Below are 21,898 nucleotides of genomic sequence, written 5' to 3' on the forward strand. Positions count from 1 at the left end.
CTCTCCCTCAGTCCAGCTTTGCCCATCACCTACACCCAGTCTTTTGCTCCTTCAGAGCCAAGCTTCATGAAAGAGCTGCCTGCATCGCTGTCTGCTGCTCCCCTCCCCCTTCTTCTGACTGTGACCTGAGGCCGTGCCCCTATCCCCTGCGATCACTCCCACCTGGCCCACCCATGACCCCCTGGGACCCCTTACCTTTCTCTATGTTACCCCATTGGTATGAGACTTCTCCCACCCAGCCCCCTTCAGGCACACTTCTGATCTCGGTTTCCAGACCTGCAGTCTTGGCTCTTGTCCTGCGGTGCAGGCTGCACCTCTTAAAGGGCTAACAGCGCCACATTGTTCTCTGCTTAGAACCCATCCATGGCATCCCATTGCCCTGAAAATGAAGTCCAAGCTCCTCCACAGTATTTCACAGGACCTTTTATGGTCTGCATCTTCATCTCTCCTCCCACCCACCTGCCCTCTCCCATGCCCCCACATACATCCGTTCACACACACACATTCTAACCTGCACCACTGTTCCTGCCAACAGACCCCTTCCCTCTCCATGTGCACTAATCTCTCTCTGCTATTCCCCTGGCACTACCAGGGGCCCCCACCTCACCCACTTTCTGGTTTGTCTGGACAACGTCCACTTTCCTTCCAGATACCAGCTTCCACATTACCACTCGACCACCACTGACCCGACAAGCATGGGGCCGCCTCTGAGGTGCTCCCACCCCACATCCACGTCGGGCTGTGAGCACCTGGTTCGTTACCTGTCTCTCTCTTGCTCGAAAGTTCACCATCACGTCCCACGTTGGGCACAATGCCTGGCGCGTACTAGGTACTCAGGAAATACGTGATGAACAAATACATGACCAAAGCCCAGAACCAGCTGACGAAGAGGATTCTTTGAGGCTGGGCTGGTTGAGGCAGGGCGTCGGGGGGATGGCAGTTCAACAGCAGAATCCAAAGAGAGATTTGGAAGTAGACCCAGAGCCCCGGCGGTGAATTAACAACACGCGGAATGTTCTCATAGCCTCGTTTTTAATGAAAAGTAAAAACACCCCCAAATTCTGTTTCCAAGTAAAGCACAAATCTTTGGTGTCATGACCGCTCCACTGTGAGATATTGCTAAGTGTTTCCATAGCTCCGTCTGGAGCTCTCAAAATCTCTCTCGGTTATTTTCTCCGGCACCCTCCAGGGAGACGTGGGTGCAGAGCATGGACACGGTTAGTGCTGTACGCCTCCCAGCCTGGAGGGCTGGTACCTCCTGGGTCCATGTTGCTCGTACCCATCTCTGACACAGCTGTATTTTGTCTCTGTGTCTGCCCTCCCCCTTCGCCCCCAGTATTGAGAGCAGATTGAACCTGAGGAAGAACCTGCAGTGCCGGAGCTTCAAGTGGTACCTGGAGAACGTCTATCCGGAACTCAGGTATCCGCCCTGTGGTTTGAGCCTTTGCTAGCTGCAGGGGGAGACCCTCCGCTGACTCAGTCTGGAGAAGGGACCCCCTGTGGCCATCTGGATGAGGGCTTTTAAGTATATGGAGGTCTAAGGCCAGTTGGCTCCGCTTATCCCTGAAACCAGAAAGAGAATTCTGTTAATCAGTAGCATGAGGGATTGAGGTTAGCTGTAGCAGTATTTCTCAGCTGCTGGGCTTTGAACTCTGGGGTGTGACCTCAGGGCATGGACTCACTGATTCCATTCCAGGCTCCAGTCTCCTGGGTTGTTCCCTGCTGCCTTGCTGCTAGCGGCCCCTCCCCCATCCCCAGGCCCCGAGCAGCGCAAGTCATTGTAACACAGCCGGGGCGAAATGCCCCTGCCATTCTCCAAACACTGCCCGACCTCTCCAACTGCTGCTGCTACTACTAATCCAAAGAGTAGTGGTTTCTCATCCCTCCCGTGGCTTTCCTCTAGAGTACCCAAGGACTCCTCCATCCAGAAGGGCAGCATCCGACAGAGGCAGAAGTGCCTAGAGTCTCAAAAGCAGAAAGACCAAGAGATCTCCAACCTCAAGTTAAGCCCCTGTGTCAAGACTGAAGACAAGGATGCAAAGTCCCAGGTAAGGTAACTGGCTGGGGATACTTGAACATGTGAATGGACTTGGCCTCTATTTCCTGCTTCTACATGAATCAGGTGTCTAGTTATACCCGGAGCTTAACAGCAGAGCAAGAGAAGCACGATCCCCCCGCACGAACCCCGCGGACTGGGTTCACTCCGCTTGGTTTCCAAATGCACAGACTTTCTCTGAAAGACGCCTCACCGGGCAACTTAGCGCCTATAGGAATTAACCATTAAATTAGCAGGAGTTTAATGAGGATGTCATTGGTGTCCAAGCTGCTGGCAGTAAATGTGGGCTGATCAGGCAGGGTGGGCAGCACAGCTACCTCAAAAATATGAGATGCAGACAGAAAAGCATCCTGCTGGGTGACACTGTCTCCAGGTAAAATGCCTGCTCTGTGGGTCTCCCCGCTGATTTAACCCTGACTTCCAGACAGTCACGACAGATGTGCTACAGCCTTCCCCATCATCCACTGCCCCCATCTCTGGGCAGGGCCGTCGATCATCCCCTTTCTGCCTCAGCAGGCCTGTGGCTCCACCTGTGCTGTCTCCTGCTTCCCCACGTCGGGAGGGACCATCGTCGCCCCTTCTCGGAAAGGTTTCCTTGTGCCTTAGCTGTTTCATCAACAGTGTGGGTCAGTGTACTCCCCTCTGAGGATAGAACTCTTTTAAAGAGTCACTGACAAATTCACAGCCTGTCTCAGCCTCTGTAGCACTTGGCCTGCTGGATGCATGAAAACACATCCATCTTATAGCTTCCCTCCTGGCTCTGGAGACACCGCATGATCCCGATTGTCCTGCAATCCTGTTCTTTCCACCCCCTTTTGTTTTTTTGTTTTTTGTTTTTTTTGGCTGGCTCCTCTCCCCACTCTCATACACTTATGGTGAGTAATCACCCAAGTTCTCAGTTCACTGTTCTTTTCTCTGTAACTGGTTCCTTGGAGATTTTATCAATGCTTCCAGCTTTGGCAACCTCCTCTGTTTTATTTTTTTTGTTTTTACGTCTTCATTGGAGTATAATTGCTTTACAAAGGTGTGTTAGTTTCTGCTTTATAACAAAGTGAATCAGTTATACATATACATATGTTCCCATATCTCTTCCCTCTTGCATCTCCCTCCCTCCCACCCTCCCTATCCCACCCCTCCAGGCGGTCACAAAGCACCGAGCTGATCTCCCTGTGCTATGCGGCTGCTTCCCACTAGCTATTGGTTTTACATTTGGTAGTGTATATATATCCATGCCACTCTCTCACTTTGTCACAGCTTACCCTTTCCCCTCCCCATATCCTTAAGTCCATTCTCTAGTAGGTCTGTGTCTTTATTCCTGTCTTATCCCTAGGTTCTTCTTGACATTTTTTTTTCTTAGATTCCATATATATGTGTTAGCATACGGTATTTGTCTTTCTCTTTCCGACTTACTTCACTTACTTCACCTCTGACAGACTCTAGGTCCATCCACCCCACTACAAATAACTCAATTTCGTTTCTTTTTATGGCTGAGTAATATTCCATTGTATATATGTGCCACATCTTCTTTATCCATTCATCCGATGATGGACACTTAGGTTGTTTCCATCTCCGGGTTATTGTAAGTAGAGCTGCAATGAACATTTTGGTACATGACTCCTTTTCAATTATGGTTTTCTCAGGGTATATGCCCAGTAGTGGGATTGCTGGGTCATATGGTAGTTCTATTTGTAGTTTTTTAAGGAACCTCCATGCTGTTCTCCATAGTGGCTGTACCAATTCACATTCCCACCACCAGTGCAAGAGGGTTCCCTTTTCTCCACACCCTCTCCAGCGTTTATTGTTTCTAGATTTTTTGATGATGGCCATTCTGACCGGTGTGAGATGATATCTCATTGTAGTTTTGATTTGCACTTCTCTAATGATTAGTGATGTTGAGCATCTTTTCATGTGTTTGTTGGCAATCTGTATATCTTCTTTGGAGAAATGTCTATTTAGGTCTTCTGCCCGTTTTTGGATTGGGTTGTTTTTTTTTTTGTTATTGAGCTGCATGAGCTGGTTGTAAATTTTAGAGATTAATCCTTTGTCAGTTGCTTCATTTGCAAATATTTTCTCCCATTCTGAGGGTTGTCTTTTTGTCTTGTTTATGGTTTCCGTTGCTGTGCAAAAGCTTTGAAGTTTCATTAGGTCCCATTTGTTTATTTTTGCTTTTATTTCCATTTCTCTAGGAGGTGGGTCAAAAACGATCTTGCTGTGATTTATGTCATAGAGTGTTCTGCCTATGTTTTCCTCTAAGAGTTTGATAGTGTCTGGCCTTACATTTAGGTCTTTAATCCATTTTGAGCTTATTTTTGTGTATGGTGTTACGGAGTGTTCTAATCTCATACTTTTACATGTATCTGTCCAGTTTTCCCAGCACCACTTATTGAAGAGGCTGTCCTTTCTCCACTGTACATTCCTGCCTCCTTTATCAAACATAAGGTGACCATATGTGTGTGGGTTTATCTCTGGGCTTTCTATCCTGTTCCATTGATCTATATTTCTGTTTTTGTCCCTTTACCATACTGTCTTGATTGCTGTAGCTTTGTAGTATAGTCTGAAGTCCGGGAACCTGATTCCTCCAGCTCCATTTTTCATTCTCAAGCTTGCTCTGGCTATTTGGGGTCTTTTGAGTTTCCATACAAATTGTGAAATTTTTTGTTCTAGTTCTGTGAAAAATGCCAGTGGTAGTTTGATAGGGATTGCATTGAATCTGTAGATTGCTTTGGGTAGTAGAGTCATTTTCACAATGTTGATTCTTCCAATCCAAGAACATGGTATATCTCTCCATCTATTTGTATCATCTTTAATTGCTTTCATCAGTGTCTTATAATTTTCTGCATACAGGTCTTTTGTCTCCTTAGGTAGGTTTATTCCTAGATATCTTATTCTTTTTGTTGCAATGGTAAATGGGAGTGTTTTCTTGATTTCACTTTCAGATTTTTCATCATTAGTGTATAGGAATGCCAGAGATTTCTGTGCATTAATTTTGTATCCTGCTACTTTACCAAATTCATTGATTAGCTCTAGTAGTTTTCTGGTAGCATCTTCAGGATTCTCTATGTATAGTATCATGTCATCTGCAGACAGTGACAGCTTTACTTCTTTTCCAATTTGTATTCCTTTTATTTCCTTTTCTTCTCTGATTGCTGTGGCTAACTTCCAAAACTATGTTGAATAAGAGTGGTGAGAGTGGGTAACCTTGTCTTGTTTCTGATCTTAGTGGAAATGCTTTCAGTTTTTCACCATTGAGGATGATGTTGGCTGTGGGTTTGTCATATATGGCCTTTATTATGTTGAAGAAAGTTCTCTCTATGCCTACTTTCTGGAGGGTTTTTATCATAAATGGGTGTTGAATTTTGTCGAAAGCTTTCTCTGCATCTATTGAGATGACCATATGATTTTTCTCCTTCAATTTGTTAATATGGTGTATCACATTGATTGATTTGCGTATATTGATGAAATCTTGCATTCCTGGAATAAACCCCACTTAATCACGTTGTATGATCCTTTTAATGTGCTGTGGGATTCTGTTTGCTAGTATTTTGTTGAGGATTTTTGCATCTGTGTTCATCAGTGATATTGGCCTGTAGTTTTCTTTCTTGTGACATCCTTGTCTGGTTTTTGTATCAGGGTGATGGTGGCCTTGTAGAATGAGTTTGGGAGTGTTTCTCCCTCTGCTATATTTTGGAAGAGTTTGAGAAGGATAGGTGTTAGCTCTTCTCTACATGTTTGATAGAATTCAGCTGTGAAGCCATCTGGTCCTGGGCTTTTGTTTGTTGGAAGAATTTAATCACAGTTTCCATTTCAGTGCTTGTCATTGGTCTGTTCATATTTTCTATTTCTTCCTGATTCAGTCTTGGCAGGTTGTGCATTTCTAAGAATTTGTCCGTTTCTTCCAGGTTGTCCGTTTTATTGGCATAGAGTTGCTTGTAGTAATCTCTCATGATCTTTTGTATTTCTGCAGTGTCAGTTGTTACTTCTCCTTTTTCGTTTCTAATTCTATTGATTTGAGTCTTCTCCCTTTTTTTCTTGATGAATCTGGCTAATGGTTTATCAATTTTGTTTATCTTCTCAAAGAACCAGCTTTTAGTTTTATTGATCTTTTCTATCATTTCCTTTATTTTTTTTCATTTATTTCTGATCTGATCTTTATGATTTCTTTCCTTCGCTAACTTTGGGGTTTTTTTTTGTTCTTCTTTCTCTAATTGCTTTAGGTGCAAGGTTAGGTTGTTTATTCGAGATGTTTCCTGTTTCTTAAGGTAGGATTGTATTGCTATAAACCTCCCTCTTAGAACTGCTTTTGCTGCATCCCATAGGTTTTGGGTAGTTGTGTCTCCTTTGTCATTTGTTTCTAGGTATTTTTTTTATTTCCTCTTTGATTTCTTCAGTGATCACTTCGTTATTAAGTAGTGTATTGTTTAGCCTCCATGTGTTTGTGTTTTTTCCAGATCTTTTCCTGTAATTGATATCTAGTCTCATAGCGTTGTGGTCGGAAAAGATACTTGATACAGTTTCAATGTTCTTAAATTTACTGAGGCTTGATTTGTGACCCAAGACATGATCTATCCTGGAGAATGTTCCATGAGCACTAGAGAAAAATGTGTATTCTGTTGTGTTTGGATGGAATGTCCTATAAATATCAATTAAGTCCATCTTGTTTAATGTATCATTTAAAGCTTGTGTTTCCTTATTTATTTTCATTTTGGATGATCTGTCCATTTGTGAAAGTGGGGTGTTAAAGTCCCCTACTATGAATGTGTTGCTGTATATTTCCCCTTTTATGGCTGTTAGTATTTGCCTTATGTATTGAGGTGCTCCCATGTTGGGTGTATAAATATTTACAATTGTTATATCTTCTTCTTGGATCGATCCCTTGATCATTATGTAGTGTCCTTCTTTGTCTCTTCTAATAGTCTTTATTTTCAAGTCTATTTTATCTGATATGAGAATTGCTACTCCAGCTTTCTTTTGGTTTCCATTTGCATGGAATATCTTTTTCCATCCCCTCACTTTCAGTTTGTATGTGTCTATAGGTCTGAAGTGGGTCTCTTGTAGACAGCATATATATGGGTCTTGTTTTTGTATCCATTCAGCCAATATGTCTTTTGGTGGGAGAATTTAGTCCATTTACATTTAAGGTAATTATCAATATGTATGTTCCTATTCCCATTTTCTTAATTGTTTTGGGTTCGTTATTGTAGGTCTTTTCCTTCTCTCGTGTTTCTTGCCTAGAGAAGTTCCTTTAGCAGTTTTTGTAAAGCTGGTTTGGTAGTGCTGAACTCTGTCAGCTTTTGCTTCTGTAAAGGTTTTAATGTCTCCATCAAATCTGAATGAGATCCTTGCTGGGTAGAGTAATCTTGGTTGCAGGTTTTTCTCCTTCATCACTTTCAATATGTCCTGCCACTCCCTTCTGGCTTGCAGAGTTTCTGCTGAAAGATCAGCTGTTAACCCTATGGGGATTCCCTTGTGTGTTATTTGTTGTTTTTCCCTTGCTGCTTTTAATATGTTTTCTTTGTATTTAATTTTTGACAGTTTGATTAATATGTGTCTTGGCGTATTTCTCCTTGGATTTATCCTGTATGGGACTCTCTTGCTTCCTGGACTTGATTAACTATTTCCTTTCCCATATTAGGGATGTTTTCAACTATAATCTCTTCAAATATTTTCTCAGTCCCTTTCTTTTTCTCTTCTTCTTCTGGAACTCCTATAATTCAGATGTTGGTGCATTTAATGTTGTCCCAGAGGTCTCTGAGACTGTCCTCAGTTCTTTTCATTCTTTTGTCTTTATTCTGCTCTGCAGTAGTTATTTCCACTATTTTATCTTCCAGGTCACTTATCTGTTCTTTTGCCTCAGTTACTCTGCTGTTGATCCCTTCTAAAGTATTTTTAATTTCATTGTGTTGTTCATCGTTGCTTGTTTCATCTTTAGTTCTTCTAGATCCTTGTTAAATGTTTCTTGCACTTTTTCTATTCTATTTCCAAGATGTTGGATCATCTTTACTATCATTTTCTGAGTTCTTTTTCAGGTAGACTGCCTATTTCCTCTTCATTTGTTTGGTCTGGTGGGTTTTTATCTTGCTCCTTCATCTGCTGTGTGTTTTTCTGTCTTCTCATTTTGCTTATCTTACTGTGTTTAGGGTCTCCTTTTTGCAGGCTGCAGATTCATAGTTCCTGTTGTTTTTGGTGTCTGTCCCCAGAGGCTAAGGTTGGTTTAGTGGATTGTGTAGGCTTCCTGGTGGAGGGGACTAGTGCCTGTGTTCTGGAGGATGAGGCTGGATCTTGTCTTTCTGGTGGGCAGGTCCACATCTGGTGGTGTGTTTTGGGGTGTCTGTGGACTTATTATGATTTTAGGCAGCCTCTCTGCTAATGTGTTCCTGTGTTGCTAGTTGTTTGGCATAGGGTGTCCAGCACTGTAGCTTGCTGGTCGTTGAGTGAAGCTGGGTGTTGGTGTTGAGATGGAGACCTCTGGGAGATTTTCGCCATTTGTCATTACGTGGAGCTGGGAGGTCTCTTGTGGACCAGTGTCCTGAAGTTGGCTCTCCCACCTCAGAGGCACAGCACTGACTCCTGGCTGCAGCACCAAGAGCCTTTCATCCACACGGGTCAGAATAAAAGGGAGAAAAAGTAGAAAGAAAGAAACAGGATAAAAGAAAATAAAATAAGATAAAATAAAATAAAGTTATTAAAATAAAAAATAATTATTGAGAAAAAAAATTTTTTTGAAAAGTAAAGAAAAAACGGATGGATAGAACCCTAGGACAAATGGTGAACGCAAAGCTATACAGACAAAATCTCACACAGAAGCATACACATACACACAAAAAGAGGAAAAGGGGAAAAAATAATAAATCTTGCTCTCAAAGTCCACCTCCTCAATTTGGGATGATTCGTTGTCTATTCAGGTGTTCCACAGATGCAGGGTACATCAAGTTGATTGTGGAGCTTTAATCCGCTGCTCCTGAGGCTGCTGGGAGAGATTTCTCTTTCTCTTCTTTGTTCTCACAGCTCCCAGGGGCTCAGCTTTGGATTTGGCCCCACCTCTGCGTGTAGGTCGCTGGAGGGCGTCTGTTCTTTGCTCAGACAGGATGGGGTTAAAGGAGCCGCTGATTCGGGGGCTCTGGCTCACTCAGGCCGGGGGGAGGGAGGGGTACGGATGCAGGGCGAGCCTGCGGCGGCAGAGGCCGGCATGACATTGCACCAGCCTGAGGCACACCGTGCGTTCTCCCGGGGAAGTTGTCCCTGGATCCCGGGACCCTGGCAGTGGCGGGCTGCACAGGCTTCCCGGAAGTGGGGTGTGGATAGTGACCTGTGCTCGCACACAGGCTTCTTGGTGGCGGCAGCAGCAGCCTTAGCGTCTCATGTCCGTCTCTGGGGTCCACGCTTTTAGCCGCAGCTCGCGGCCGTCTCTGGAGCTCCTTTAAGCAGTGCTCTTAATCCCCTCTCCTCGCACACCAGAAAACAAAGAGGTAAGAAAAAGTCTCTTGCCTCTTAGGCAGGTCCAGACTTTTCCCCAGACTCCCTCCCGGCCAGCTGTGGCGCACTAACCCCCTGCAGGCTGTGTTCACGCCGCCAACCCCAGTTCTGTCCCTGCCTCCGACCAAAGCCCGAGCCTCAGCTCCCAGCCCCGCCCACCCCGGCGGGTGAGCAGACAAGCCTCTCGGGCTGGTGAGTGCCGGTTGGCCCTGATCCTCTGTGCAGGAGTCTCTCCGCTTTGTCCTCTGCACCCCTGTTGCTGTGCTCTCCTCCGCGGCCCCGAAGCTCCCCCACTCCTCCACCCGCAGTCTCCGCCCGCAAAGGGGCTTCTAGTGTGTGGAAACCTTTCCTCCTTCACGGTTCCCTCCCACCGGTGCAGGTCCCGTCCCTATTCTTTTGTCTCTGTTTATTCTGTTTTCTTTTGCCCTACCCAGGTACTTGGGGACTTTCTTGCCTTTTGGGAGGTCTGAGGTCTTCTGCCAGCATTCAGTAGGTGTTCTGTAGGAGTTGTTCCACATGTAGATATATTTCTGATGTTATCTGTGGGGAGAAAGGTGATCTCCGCGTCTTACTCTTCCGCCATCTTCCCTCTCTCCTCCTCTGTTTTCTTGATTCACAAATTCTGTATCTTCATCCATCCATGAATTCATTCATTTATTCATTCATTCACTCTACAAACGTCTGTGTAGACTCTGTTGACTGTGGAGATGCATAGGTGAAGGGCTAGGTTGCAGGCCACCATGGCCCCTCGAGGGATCTAATGCAAAAAGAAGCAAGTCAGCAGCCATTTTGATATAATCTCTGTCCTGGAGAGAGTTTGGTCCTCGGTGCTATAGAAGTGCAGAGAGATGATATCCAACTTCTACACAAGGATTGGGGAAGTCTTCCCAGAGGACCTGAAAATGAGCTGTATCCTGAGAGATGAGTAGAAATAGGCCAGGTCACGAAGGGAAGAAAGGGCAGGTGGGCAAATCCAGCATGTACCAAGGGCCGGGGCTGGGAGCCAGGGTGCCTTTGAAAGGCTGCAGGGAGATTGTGGTCAGAGGGGTAGAATGGTGAGGGAGCAGCAAAGGTAAGACTGGAGAGGAGGGAAGAGGCGCGTCATGGCCCCTTTTCCCAGCTGAGGAGACTGACTTTTATCCTCAGGGGTAGGAGGCTGTGAGAGCCCAGGAGGTGGCTCCAGGATGGCGGGTTTACACTGAGACATCCCTGCCGGACTCTCCCTCTCAAACACAGGGTGATCTAGTGAGTCCACAACCACAGCAAACGCCTCGGAAACTCAAGCCAACAGATGGCTCCAAGCGCCCGTCAGGCTCCCCGGCCACCTCATCACGCCACTAATTCTCTCCTGTCCGTCTTCCATGGCTTCTCTTTCTCCCACATCCCCCATTCCTGCAAATCCCGTCCCTTCTCCCCTAAGAATAGCTGCTCATGGCCCCAACATTCGCTTCTTCATGCCAGATCAGCGGCCCTCAACCTCGGCACTCTTGACGTTTGGGGCTGGGTCACTCTGTGGTAGGGACCATCCTGTGTACTGTAGGCCGTCTAGCAGCATCCCTGGTCTCTGCCCACCAGGTGCCAGGAGCACCCCATACATACCAGTCATTGCCAGTCAAAGCTGTCTCCAGGCTTTACCAAATGCCCCTGGGGGACAGAACCACCCTGCTTGGGAACCACTGTGTTAGATGCTGGCCACAGCCTCCAGTAACATGTGATCACCAAACCATTGTCCCCCATCCCCATGCAGCCTTCAATGGCTCCCCATTGTCTGCCACAGAAACCCACACTCTCAGCCTGGCATTTGAGGCATCGCACCACCAGCCTCCAGCTTGCTGAGATCTTTTCCAAAAATAATCTCCGCTCCAGCAAGACATGGAAGGGGGCTGCCTGAGTCAGGCAGGAAAAGGGGAAGGAGACAGAGGTGTCGGTTTCACTTTAGGTGTGGCAGCCTGGTTGAGAATGATACCACTTGTCAGTGGCGTTTTGTAGAATGTGTGAGTAGATAACACACATCCCTGTCTTCTGAATCCATGTGTGGGCCCTGCTCATGGGGATCGCAAACAGCCAAAACGTTATCATCCCCCTTTCCCTGAGACAGAAGTTTGCCGCCTCTGTTTCCAGCAAAGTAGGGGTTTTTCTGGTACTTCATGTCTTTGGCTGCATAAGGAAGGTGGTGGGGGAGCCATAGGATCTCTGGGGCTCAGGGAGGAGCCACCCAATAGCCTGGCCCAGGGGGAAGCTGCCAGGCCTTTATTTGACTAGAGGAGAGTGGTACCTGTTCTGGCTGACGTCCCAGCGGAGTGCGAAAGGGGAGAGGAGAAAGCTGTCGCTGTGGGAAACTAAGGTTTAGCAGAGTAACAGGGTTCAAGTGAGCGAAGAGTTCTTTTGTAGAAAATCGTGCCAAGCTGTCACTCCTCTGTGCTCTGGAGAGAACAGTTGGGTGTGTGTGGCAGCAGTGCGAATTCAGGATATGGGAAGAACACAGGAGACAGGACGATGTTCAGTTCCCTTCAACAGATGACACCCGCCGAGTGTGCATGGTGCCCTGGGCACCAGGCTGCATGCTGGGGTGCCGGGTGGGATTATGCCGGGTTAGACACAGCCCTCTCCTAGCGGGACGCGCGGCCAACGGCAGGCCTGGGATGCCTGTCCAAGTATTCTGAAGGCGTTGAACCCACTGATAGAAATCCGCACAGCAATTTCAGCTAGACTCGTCCCCCAAGTGTGTGGGCGTGTGCATGTGTTTCTGGGCGTGTGCACGTGTGTGCGTGGAGTATATACCCTTGCAGGACTGACTTACACTACGTTTCTCATGCTTTCGGTGTCTGCTGCTCTTTCCTACGTAAACCACCCGTCCCGTCGTCCTCCTTCCCAGCGCCTCCTGCTAAGGTGATAACCCTCCTTTGCCTCTTCTCCGCTCTTGCGTCTCTCAGCTTGTCCTGCCTCGTGGCCTGTCCAGAGAAGTTGCATCTGCCCCTCAGACCCCTTCCTGTGCCTCGTTCACCTTCTCTCCTGCCCCTACCTCTCTGTCTCTGAGAGGCCACGTCAAGCCGATTAAGTGTTACTATTATCCTCGTTTTGCAGATAATGAACGTGAGACCTGGAGAAAATTCTCCAAGGTCACACACTAGTAAGTGAGGATTTGGAAGTAAGGCAGGATTTGGAAACCTGGCTCCACAGCTCTGCTCGAGCTACTGCTGCCGCTGGGGTCATGGCTCGTTCCGGGCCCTTTGATTCAGTTTAATCTCGGGAGACCCCTCCTCCAGGTCGTAAATATTAAAACGATAGATCAGCTCCTCCTTGACAGGAGATAGCTGGCAGGAGCTTCCTCCTCTCGGCCACTTCCCAGTGGCAGCCCCTGTGAGAAGGGAAACCAAGGTCACACCCCATGTCGGGGGCCGGGGAGGGGGCAGACCAGAGAGTAGGCCCCTCCCCTGACACTGATGGGAACTGGGCAAGAGTATGAACGGAGGCCCACCCGCCGCGGACGCCACACCAGGCCAGAGGACACGCGTGGTGCTGGCTTCCAGCCTGGGCTGCCCCCCTTTACTTCCTACCCCACCTCTGTCCCCCATTGTGAACTCCCAGCCTGCATCTCCCTGCTTGGTCACTCCCCTCTCAAGGGTCCCCCTAGGGCCTGGGTGTGTGGACCCGGGACACAGTCCATCCTCTGGAACGGACCCAGGGGAGAGAGATCCACACAAGTCCCGAAATCAGGCTCGGGTTATTTGGGTGGTGGATTCCGGCGTCTTCAACACGTGGGGTGAAAGAGCAGCAGAGGATGGGGCTCGGGGGCCCTGAGCTCTGCTTCCAGCTGGCCACTGACTCTCCAGGTGGCGTGTCCCTGTGCACATGGCTGTCCTCATTGTTGAAAGGAGACCGTCCAACCATGGCTGTCCTCTGGCCCCAATGCTGGCTCATGACCCTGCTCCACCGCAGCCCCATCCACCCCTCACCCTCCCTCCTTTCCCTTTCTTTGGCTGGTTCGTCAACCTTGGGAACAAAATATCTAACCTGCGTGTGTATTCAAGATGGCAGCAACCTGATGCCTTGGGTAGAAAGAGAAATACATCATCAGTTTGTAAATATGTGAAGCCCCAGAAGCCTTCTGGGTAGTAAGTTTCCTCTCAATTTTATTGGATTCCCTGGAAAAATATTTGTGAAAGATAGAAAGAAGACAGATGCACCAATCTCACTGTATCCCCATTTAAAGAAAGGGAAAAAACATAAATGAAAAACTTTTTAGTGTGTCCTCCCACCTGGATCCCCGGCAGTTCAGGCTACTGGCTTGTGAAGGATGCGTGCAGGCCACTAGGTAGCCTGGGTGGGTGAGATGAAGATCAAAGCTCTTCCCCCAAACCCAGACTCACATTGGCACCTCTCGGTGAGTCTGCCAGTGGGACAGGTTGCCAGCGGTCACCTTCCCTGCCTGACACCACCCTTCCTCCCCAGCTTTCTCAGCACACCCTTGGGAATGGCCCCATCACGACTGCCTCTCCGGCATCTGTCCTGGGAGGCGAAGCAAAGGCAGTTTTCCAAAGGAGGATCTCCAGGGCCGTCTCTCCTCCTGTTGGCATCCTCCACTATCACAGCCAACGGGCGGAGAGTAACTGAGCACTTGCTCCCTGTTCAGCACCATACTGGACCCTCCGAGTACGGGGCTGCTGTGATCTGCATTTCAGAGCTGAGGGGACTGAGGCGCAGAGTTAAGTAACTCACCCACGTTTATGGGGTTAAAAAACAAGCGAGCCAGGGTCTTAGCCCCGGCAGTCACTCCAGAGTCCAACAGCCTGGCCTAACACAGTATGTACTGGGTGTATTCTTACAACTTGGGAGGAAAGGACACGATGGACTGGAAACAAAGATCCCCAAAGTGAGTCTAGTCCCAGTTGAAGGAGAGGAGCGTGTCTCAGAGCCGCCCCTGGTCAGAGGGCCCCCACCAGGGCACGGCTGACTGTCCCTGCGGGTGATGAAGGGCCCCCGCACAGCCAGTCAGTGCATCTGGGGGTCCCGCAGCCATACAGGCGCATCAAGAGGTCAGCTGAACTAAAGGTTCGCTTGGACCCACTCATTCATTCCCAGCATCTTGTCTGAAGCAGGCTTCAGGACGTGTTGATGGACGAGGGCAATGCCCAGTGTGGCCTACGAGGTTTGAGGCCAGCCTGTGGCCTTGGACGCGCTTGGCTCAGATCCCGTCTCACCAGGGAGGTCCCGCATTCACAGTCAACCCCAGGGTCTACCCCTGGCATTGCCCAGAGCAACCACTGACCTCAGTCCGCCTTCCATCCAATCGTACCTACTTCCCAGGGTGGCTGTGAGGGTCACGTAAACAACGGAAGGTGAACAATCAGGAACAGAAGCGTCCCTCGGCACCGAGTTACTTTGGCCGTCTAACCACGGCACAGCCAGCAGGGCTGCCTCCCATCCACTGTTTCTTCTCTGTTGTTTATTCTTCTCCACACGGGAGAATTTTTGAACAGGGAACTCACCACCAGCAGAAAATGATGTATGCTTCTGCCTTAAGGAAAACACAGCCCCCTAACGTCTGTCCACATGACAATGTTTCTCTGTCCTCATCCAACCACTCCTTCCCATGTGTTGGAAAAAGATGGTTCACGGAGACTCTCCTCCAGGGGCTGGGCAGTGGGCTGAGTGCTCCACGAACATCTGCTTGTTTCAGCTTCACAGTAACCCCCACTTCACAGATGGGGGTTTCACAGCAGGCTTAGAGGAGGTGACCAAGGCTACCCAGGTCATATGCTAGTAGCGCCAGAGCAGGGTTCAGACACGGCCCTGCCGCCTCCAGACACCAAGCTTTTAAGACTAGGCTAGGTAATGAGAATTTATTGCTCAGTGCTTTGTGGTGACCTAAATGGGAAGCAAACCCAAAAAAGAGGGGATATGTGTTTACAGATAGCTGATTCACTTTGCTGTACAGCAGAAACTAACACAACATTGTAAAGCAACTATATCCAACAAAAACTAAAAAAAAAAAAAAGGCTAGGCTAGGGTTTCTCAACCTCAGCACAGTTGGCATTAGTACCAGGTAATTCTTTGTTGCAGGGACTGTCTGTGCATTGTAGAATGTTTAGCAACATCCCTGACCACACCCACTAGGTGTCAGTAACAGCCCCGACCTAGTCATAATAGTCAAACAATGCCTCCAGACACTGCCAGCTGTCCCCTGGGTAGGTGGCTAGGGGCAAAAGCACCCCAGCTGGAAAGCAGTGCCCTTGCCTACTGGCGGTGGCTCTGGACCATTCTAAGATCAGCCCCTGGGCTTGGGCCCCAGCTTAGCTTCACGCCTGCTCCCTTCAGAACTTTACTCCTTCAGGTATCTCCTCTGAAGAAAATCTTTCCTCTCTGCTTCTCCAGCCAGTGCAGGACAGTAAGCCCCAGGCTAGCTGCCGTGGCCAGGTGAGCATTTACTAGCGAGAAGTCTCCTCCCCCAGTGACGGGTCACTCCTGTCTCCCACCCACACTGGCAGCTCCAGAGACTTCCTCCGAGCACAGAAGGCCTTCAGGCTGTCCGGCCTGGACCATCCCCTCCCCAGCATCGGTTCCCCTCTTCCAGGGCAGCAGCAAAGAGGCTGGAGGGCGAGGAATGGACTGCCTCCTCCTCGACCCCTTACCAGCCCGTCCCAGAGGGGCAAGGCATCCCACACCACCTCCAGGATGGCCTCTGGGTTAGCTTCCATGGATATGGCCTTGTCTGTGTGCATTGGGTTGAAGGCTGTGACTTTGCCAGTCCCCGAAATGGAGCCGTCAGTGCTCACCGATCGAGGCCAGGCCAGCCTGAACAACCACTGCCGCCTTCCTGAATTCATTTCTGACTCTGAGATTCATTTAATAAACCCATTCATCACCGACCATTCTGCAAAGCCTGACAGGCCGCAGAATAGGAATCGGAAAACCTCTCGTTGCTTCCTTCCCCACCTGCTCCCATGTTCTGCTTCCCCCTTAACTCTCTTCTCTTGCATATGTGTGGCCACAGAGCTGCGTCCCTCTGGGCAATTGCGAGGCTGAATTATTTCGATGCCAGTAAAGCACCAGCTGATGGAAAGTCCACATAGTATGAGGGCTTCAATACCTGTCTCTGCCTGTGCACGTTCTCCCCCGAGCGTCTTGAGGTGGTTTCCTCAGAGCCCCCAGGGTACCATATACATTCCTTCCCAGAAGGCATTTGTGGATGGGGTGTCTCAGAGTTAAAAGGACCACCACTCCCCACCCTACCCCACGCCATCCTCAGCACTTCTGGTTTCTGAAGCCCCTAAGGATATTCAAAAAGAAGTGCCCAGGGCTGCCCTGGTGGCGCAGTGGTTGAGAGTCCGCCTGCCGATGCAGGGGACGTGGGTTCGTGCCCCGGTCCGGGAAGATCCCACATGCCGCGGAGCGGCTGGGCCCGTGAGCCGTGGCTGCTGAGCCTGCGCGTCCGGAGCCTGTGCTCCACAACGGGAGAGGCCACAACAGTGAGAGGCCCGCGTACCGCAAAAAAAAAAAAAAAGTGCCAAAATGGGCTACCAGAAATTGTGGTATATTTTAAGTTTTTATATTTAATCAATTAATGCTTTTAACATAAAAAACACAAAGCTAGTGTATTGTAGTGGTCGTAAGATAATCACAGGGTTTATTTTTAAGATGCTAATTCACGGTTCACTGCAAGCTGTGTGGTCGGGTAGTGGGACGGAGCGATGAGCCTCATCTTCTTTCCATGTCGGTGACTGTGTGTTTATCCTCATTTCCAGGCAATGCAGAAGTCTAACATTGAGCCCAGTGGTACGGTGGGCCTGGGCAAATGGCCCCCTGGCAGCCCTGCCCTTGTACCTGGGCCCTGCTCTCCCCCCGCACCACAGGCCAAGGAATTCTCAGGGCTCACGCCTAGGACCTGTGTCCACCTTCTGCATTACACTCCCCAAATGTGTAGGACCCCAGAATCCACCACCCTAATGACCCGAGCCTGATTTCGGGACTTGTGTGGATCTCTCTCCCCTGGGTCCGTTCCAGAGGATAGACTGTGTCCCGGGTCCACACACCCAGGCCCTAGGGGGACCCTTGAGAGGGGAGTGACCAAGCAGGGAGATGCAGGCTGGGAGTTCACAGTGGCGGACAGAGGTGGGGTGGGAAGTAAAGGGGGGCAGCCCAGGCTGGAAGCCAGTGCCACACGTGTCCCCTGGCCTGGTGTGGCGTCCGCGGCGGGTGGGCCTCCGTTAATACTCTTGCCCGGTTCCCATCAGTGTCAGGGGAGGGGCCTACTCTCTGGTCTGCCCCCTCCCCGGCCCCCGACACGGGGTGTGACCTTGGTTTCCCTTCCCACAGGGGCTGCCACTGGGAAGTGGCCGAGAGGGGGAAGCTCCTGCCAGCTATCTCTTGTCAAGGAGGAGCTGATCTATCGTTTTAATATTTACGATCTGGAGGAGGGGTCTCCCGAGATTAAACTGAATCAAAGGGCCCGGAACGAGCCATGACCCCAGCGGCAGCAGTAACTCGAGCAGAGCTGTTGGGGAGAGTGGGTGTAGGGGCCACTTTCTGTACCTGACTTAGGATAACCTCTCTGAGCCTTACCTTCCTCTTCTGTAAAAGGGGAATAATGACAACACCTACCTAATTGGAGTCTTGTGATTAAGTTAACATGTGTAAAGCTCCCAGAACAGTGCCTGGCACATAGTAGGTGCTCAAGAAATGTGAGCCTCTATTAGCCATCTTGTCATGGTTCTGACGTTACCTCCATGTATACAGGCGTCTTCCCCTTGCAGCTTACCCTGGAGGAAGGCAAATGGTTTGCGTAGCATGGTCATGTTCACAAGGCCAGAAGAGTACATTTCCTAACGTTTTATTATTTAAAAAAAAAAAAAACTGAATAGATACAGAAATCGAACTCAGTGGAAGAGTATGAAGAACCCCGTGTACCCATCCCCAGGCTTCAGGAATTCTCAACTCACAGCCAGTCTTTGTTCGTCTCTATTTCCATCCACTCCCCAGGGAGTACTTTCTGGTCTAGGTCGTCTCTCGACACCAAGTGGCCTGGTGCAGGGACAGAAGGTCCACTGGACGGTAAGGGTGTCGTGGAAGAGGAGAGGTACAGCCCTTAAAGGGGTCCTCTCTGCAGCTCCCCTCGGGGCATCCGATTCACAAGTCTTCGTTACCCCATGATAAGACAAAGGACAGATGTTATCCCTGTTTTACAACCTAGGAAAAACCTCTTGAAGGTTCACGTTTGACAACTATTATGCCAGCATTTCCGCCCCTGATCGAAGAGCTGGGCGGTGGCCCGGGCTGCTTCAGCAGTTGGTTGCTCTCTGGTCTCTGGCGCTTGAAGGAAACATTCCTCCTTCCTCGTAATGAACCTCACCGAATGCCCCGTTCCCTTCGCCTCCGTCAGAACTCTGCACGTCCATCCGATTCCTTAGCTGCTCCCCATGCAGGAGGTCCGGGGCCAAGTGCTCTGTTCTCCTGGAGTGCTGGCGTGCATGCGCCCTCTTGGAATGATTTTATTTCTCACAACTTCCTTCTTTCCTTCCTTCTCCTCTCCCACCCCCTCCTTATTCCCTTTGCCCCTCCATCTGCCTCTTGTCACAACTCTCACGTTCTCAGGGCGCCAATTTGGACTCCTTTTCAAAGAAGGGACATTCTAAAGACAGCTGGGAGGATGTGGGGTGTGACCTGCCGGGTAGCTATGTGAAATGTCAAGTGTGGGGAACAGACACCAATCCGAACGGAGAAACTGGAGACCATGCAGTTCGGCCGGGGTGTCCTTCAGTCTCCTTCCCAAAGCCCAGAATTGGTCCTTGCCTCTCAGAGGCAGCCTGCATGCCCCAGGCCAGTCCCCTTCTTGGGAGAGGGGCAGGGACTTCACCGAGGGTGTGACCCAAGAACCTCTGGCTCTTGAGTAGCATTTTCCCAGGTCGCCTGTTGACAGTCGATTCCCGCTAGGACCGCCCCCCCGCCCCGCCCAGTGCTTCGTACCAAGCTGCGCTAATTGTCACACGTAGGCACAGTAGTATCCCAGCAGGGGTGGCTTCCAAGCATCCTGAGGTGACCCTTTCTGGCCTCTTCCCCTCCAGATCTGGGCCTTCACATACACCCAGCAGATCTTCCAGGAGGAGCTGTGCCTGTCAGTCATCACCTTGTTCCCTGGCGCCCCGGTGGTTCTTGTCCTTTGCAAGAATGGAGATGACAGACAGGTAAGTGCTCAGCGCGTCTGCCCTGGGGCGTGGCCGCCGGTGTAGGTCTAAGTCTCGTGTGCAGGAAAAGAGAGAAGCTTCAGAGGAGGAAGGGTTGATAAGGAAGAGGTCCTCTGGTTAGGAGAGGGAGGGAGGGGCCTCTGATACCATCCGTGGTGCCCACAGCAGCGATCCGCTGCCGTGTGAAAGCCTATTGACCGCGCTATACCTCAGCTTGCGTGTGTATCTTGTACTGCCCTGTCTTGCTCCGACGCCCACTCAGGATCCCAGAGCAGGAGCATACTGGGACAGAGCCTGCGGGGCCACAAGGATGAACAAGACTCGAACCTCTGCCTTCGGGGGCCTTGGCCTCTGGCAGGACGTCCAGCAAAGTTCACAGCACTCTGGATGTACCTTGTGCCTAGTTTCTCTGGCGGCACAGTGTTGGCTCCACTCAGTTTCCTGCCAACTGGGTCCTGGTGTTAGAGAGACCGAGATTCAAATATCCATTTTCACGGCTCACTGGCTGTGTGACCCTTGGCAGGTTACTGGACCTCTCTGAGCTTCAGTTTCCTCCTCTATGAAATGAGGTTGATGATGCCCATCACACAGGGTAGCTGTTTAGAGCAATTCACTGAGATGATCCATGATACCTGGCCAGTGGTAGCTCCCCAATACGTGTCCATCCCCTCCCTCCTTGTCCAGTGAGGTGAAGTCTGGGAAGCAGCAGCACGAGACCCCCTCTCTACTTGGGCCCCTCGTGTGCTGAAGCACTTTGGAGGAGCAGAGGTTCGGCTTCAGGTGCTGCCCAGGAGCCCCTCCCCGCTGCTGCCTCGCCATCCCCCCCTCCTCATTCTCACCCACTTCTTCATGACGGTGCAGATACCGAGCGTGGATCATTTCTTTAGCTGCTCCTGTGACTAACTCGCTTCACATTTTCTGGCCTATGGCTTGGAAAGTTATTGCCTTCTAATGAGTTTTCCTAGCAAACATATTGATTTCGCTTTTACTTTTTTTAATCCGATAAAAAAAAAAAGAAAACCAACAACAATACCTGGCAAGGCAATTAGTTGCAGTTTTCTTCCTCCATGAGACCATGAAGTCAAGTCTCTGGATGACCCTAGCCATGTGGTGTCAACATTTCTGATTACGCTGGAACTCCCAATACTATTGCTAGGACCCAGGACCTTAGCCAGAGAATTCTGGTTCATCCTCTCCCCTCTCCATCTTCCCAGCAATGGACCAAGACTGGTTCCCGCATCGAGCATGTGGCATCCCACCTCTGCCTAGACACAGACATGTTTGGCGATGGCACTGAGAACGGCAGGGAGATCGTTGTCAATCCGTGTGAGTCCTCACTTATGAGCCAGCACTGGGACCTGGTGAGCTCTTGAAGATCCGTGTCGGAACCGGCAGGGGCCGTGGGGTGGTGCTTCCCCGGATGAGAATCGGACTGGAAACCAGGCTGCAGGCAGCCCCGAACTACTGCAGAAGCCCTGAATGGGGAGGCGAAGGCAGAACACCACCCCCCGCCCCCGGACAGGAACGGCTGTCAGGGAGGATGTAGGAAGAGACTGCAAGCCAAGAGCAACTCAGAGACAGACAGATCCCCGTGTTCTCAAGGCCGTTAAGTTCCAGTCCTGGCTGGGTCTGCCCCTGCACGGTACCTGGAGGCAGAGATCCGATGGGAAGTGTTGATGTGGTTCCCTGTCTTAACAAAAGAGGCCAGAGAGAGCAGCCTTCGTCGTCACTAGGCCAGGACTCGACTGAGAGACGAAGGGCGGAGGTGCTTTTCAAAACAAATAAAGGAACCGTGGAAGTTCTGTCTGTGTCTCTCCTCCTTTGTTTCCACTTAGGTTAGCTCAGAGCTAGGCTGAGTTCTCCTTTGAGTCGGGGTGGGCAGGTGGTGGGGCCTTGTTGGGGGTGGGAAAAGAGGACGGAGAGATGGGAAACCTGCCCTCTGATCCTGAGCTGCCGCTGGCAGGCAGTGCCACCTGGAGAGGACACGTAACTTCTCTGGCCCTTCATCTCCTGTTACATCAAGTGAGGGAGGCGAAGGACAGCGGTGTTTCCTACCTAGGGATACACTGTCTCATCTGGGGAAACTGCAACGATTCAGCAGCCCTAGGGTCTACCTGTGGGGATCCCACTGCAGTAGGTCCAGGGCGGGGTCCAGGCTCCTCCCTGGTTGGAATCACTGCTCTAGGCG

At 50.0% G+C, this 21,898-nt stretch overlaps 1 protein-coding gene across 1 annotated transcript in view; it reads left to right on the forward strand.

Moving 5' to 3' along the window:
• Window positions 1-21,501, forward strand: part of GALNT14 (polypeptide N-acetylgalactosaminyltransferase 14) — a 223,392-nt gene extending 201,891 nt beyond the window's left edge. Inside the window, exons 12-15 of the mRNA XM_027113916.1 lie at window positions 1,337-1,420; window positions 1,904-2,048; window positions 19,591-19,710; window positions 20,925-21,501. Coding sequence (XP_026969717.1) covers window positions 1,337-1,420; window positions 1,904-2,048; window positions 19,591-19,710; window positions 20,925-21,083 — 508 coding nt within the window. The 3' untranslated portion in view covers window positions 21,084-21,501. The remainder of the gene's footprint in view (window positions 1-1,336; window positions 1,421-1,903; window positions 2,049-19,590; window positions 19,711-20,924) is intronic.
• The last annotated feature ends 397 nt before the right edge of the window (window positions 21,502-21,898 follow it).

This window comes from Aethalodelphis obliquidens, unplaced genomic scaffold (genome assembly GCF_003676395.1).
Source record: "Aethalodelphis obliquidens isolate GAN/ISIS:26980383/991018 unplaced genomic scaffold, ASM367639v1 scaffold12, whole genome shotgun sequence".
In the NCBI taxonomy this organism is placed as follows: Eukaryota; Metazoa; Chordata; class Mammalia; order Artiodactyla; family Delphinidae; genus Aethalodelphis; species Aethalodelphis obliquidens.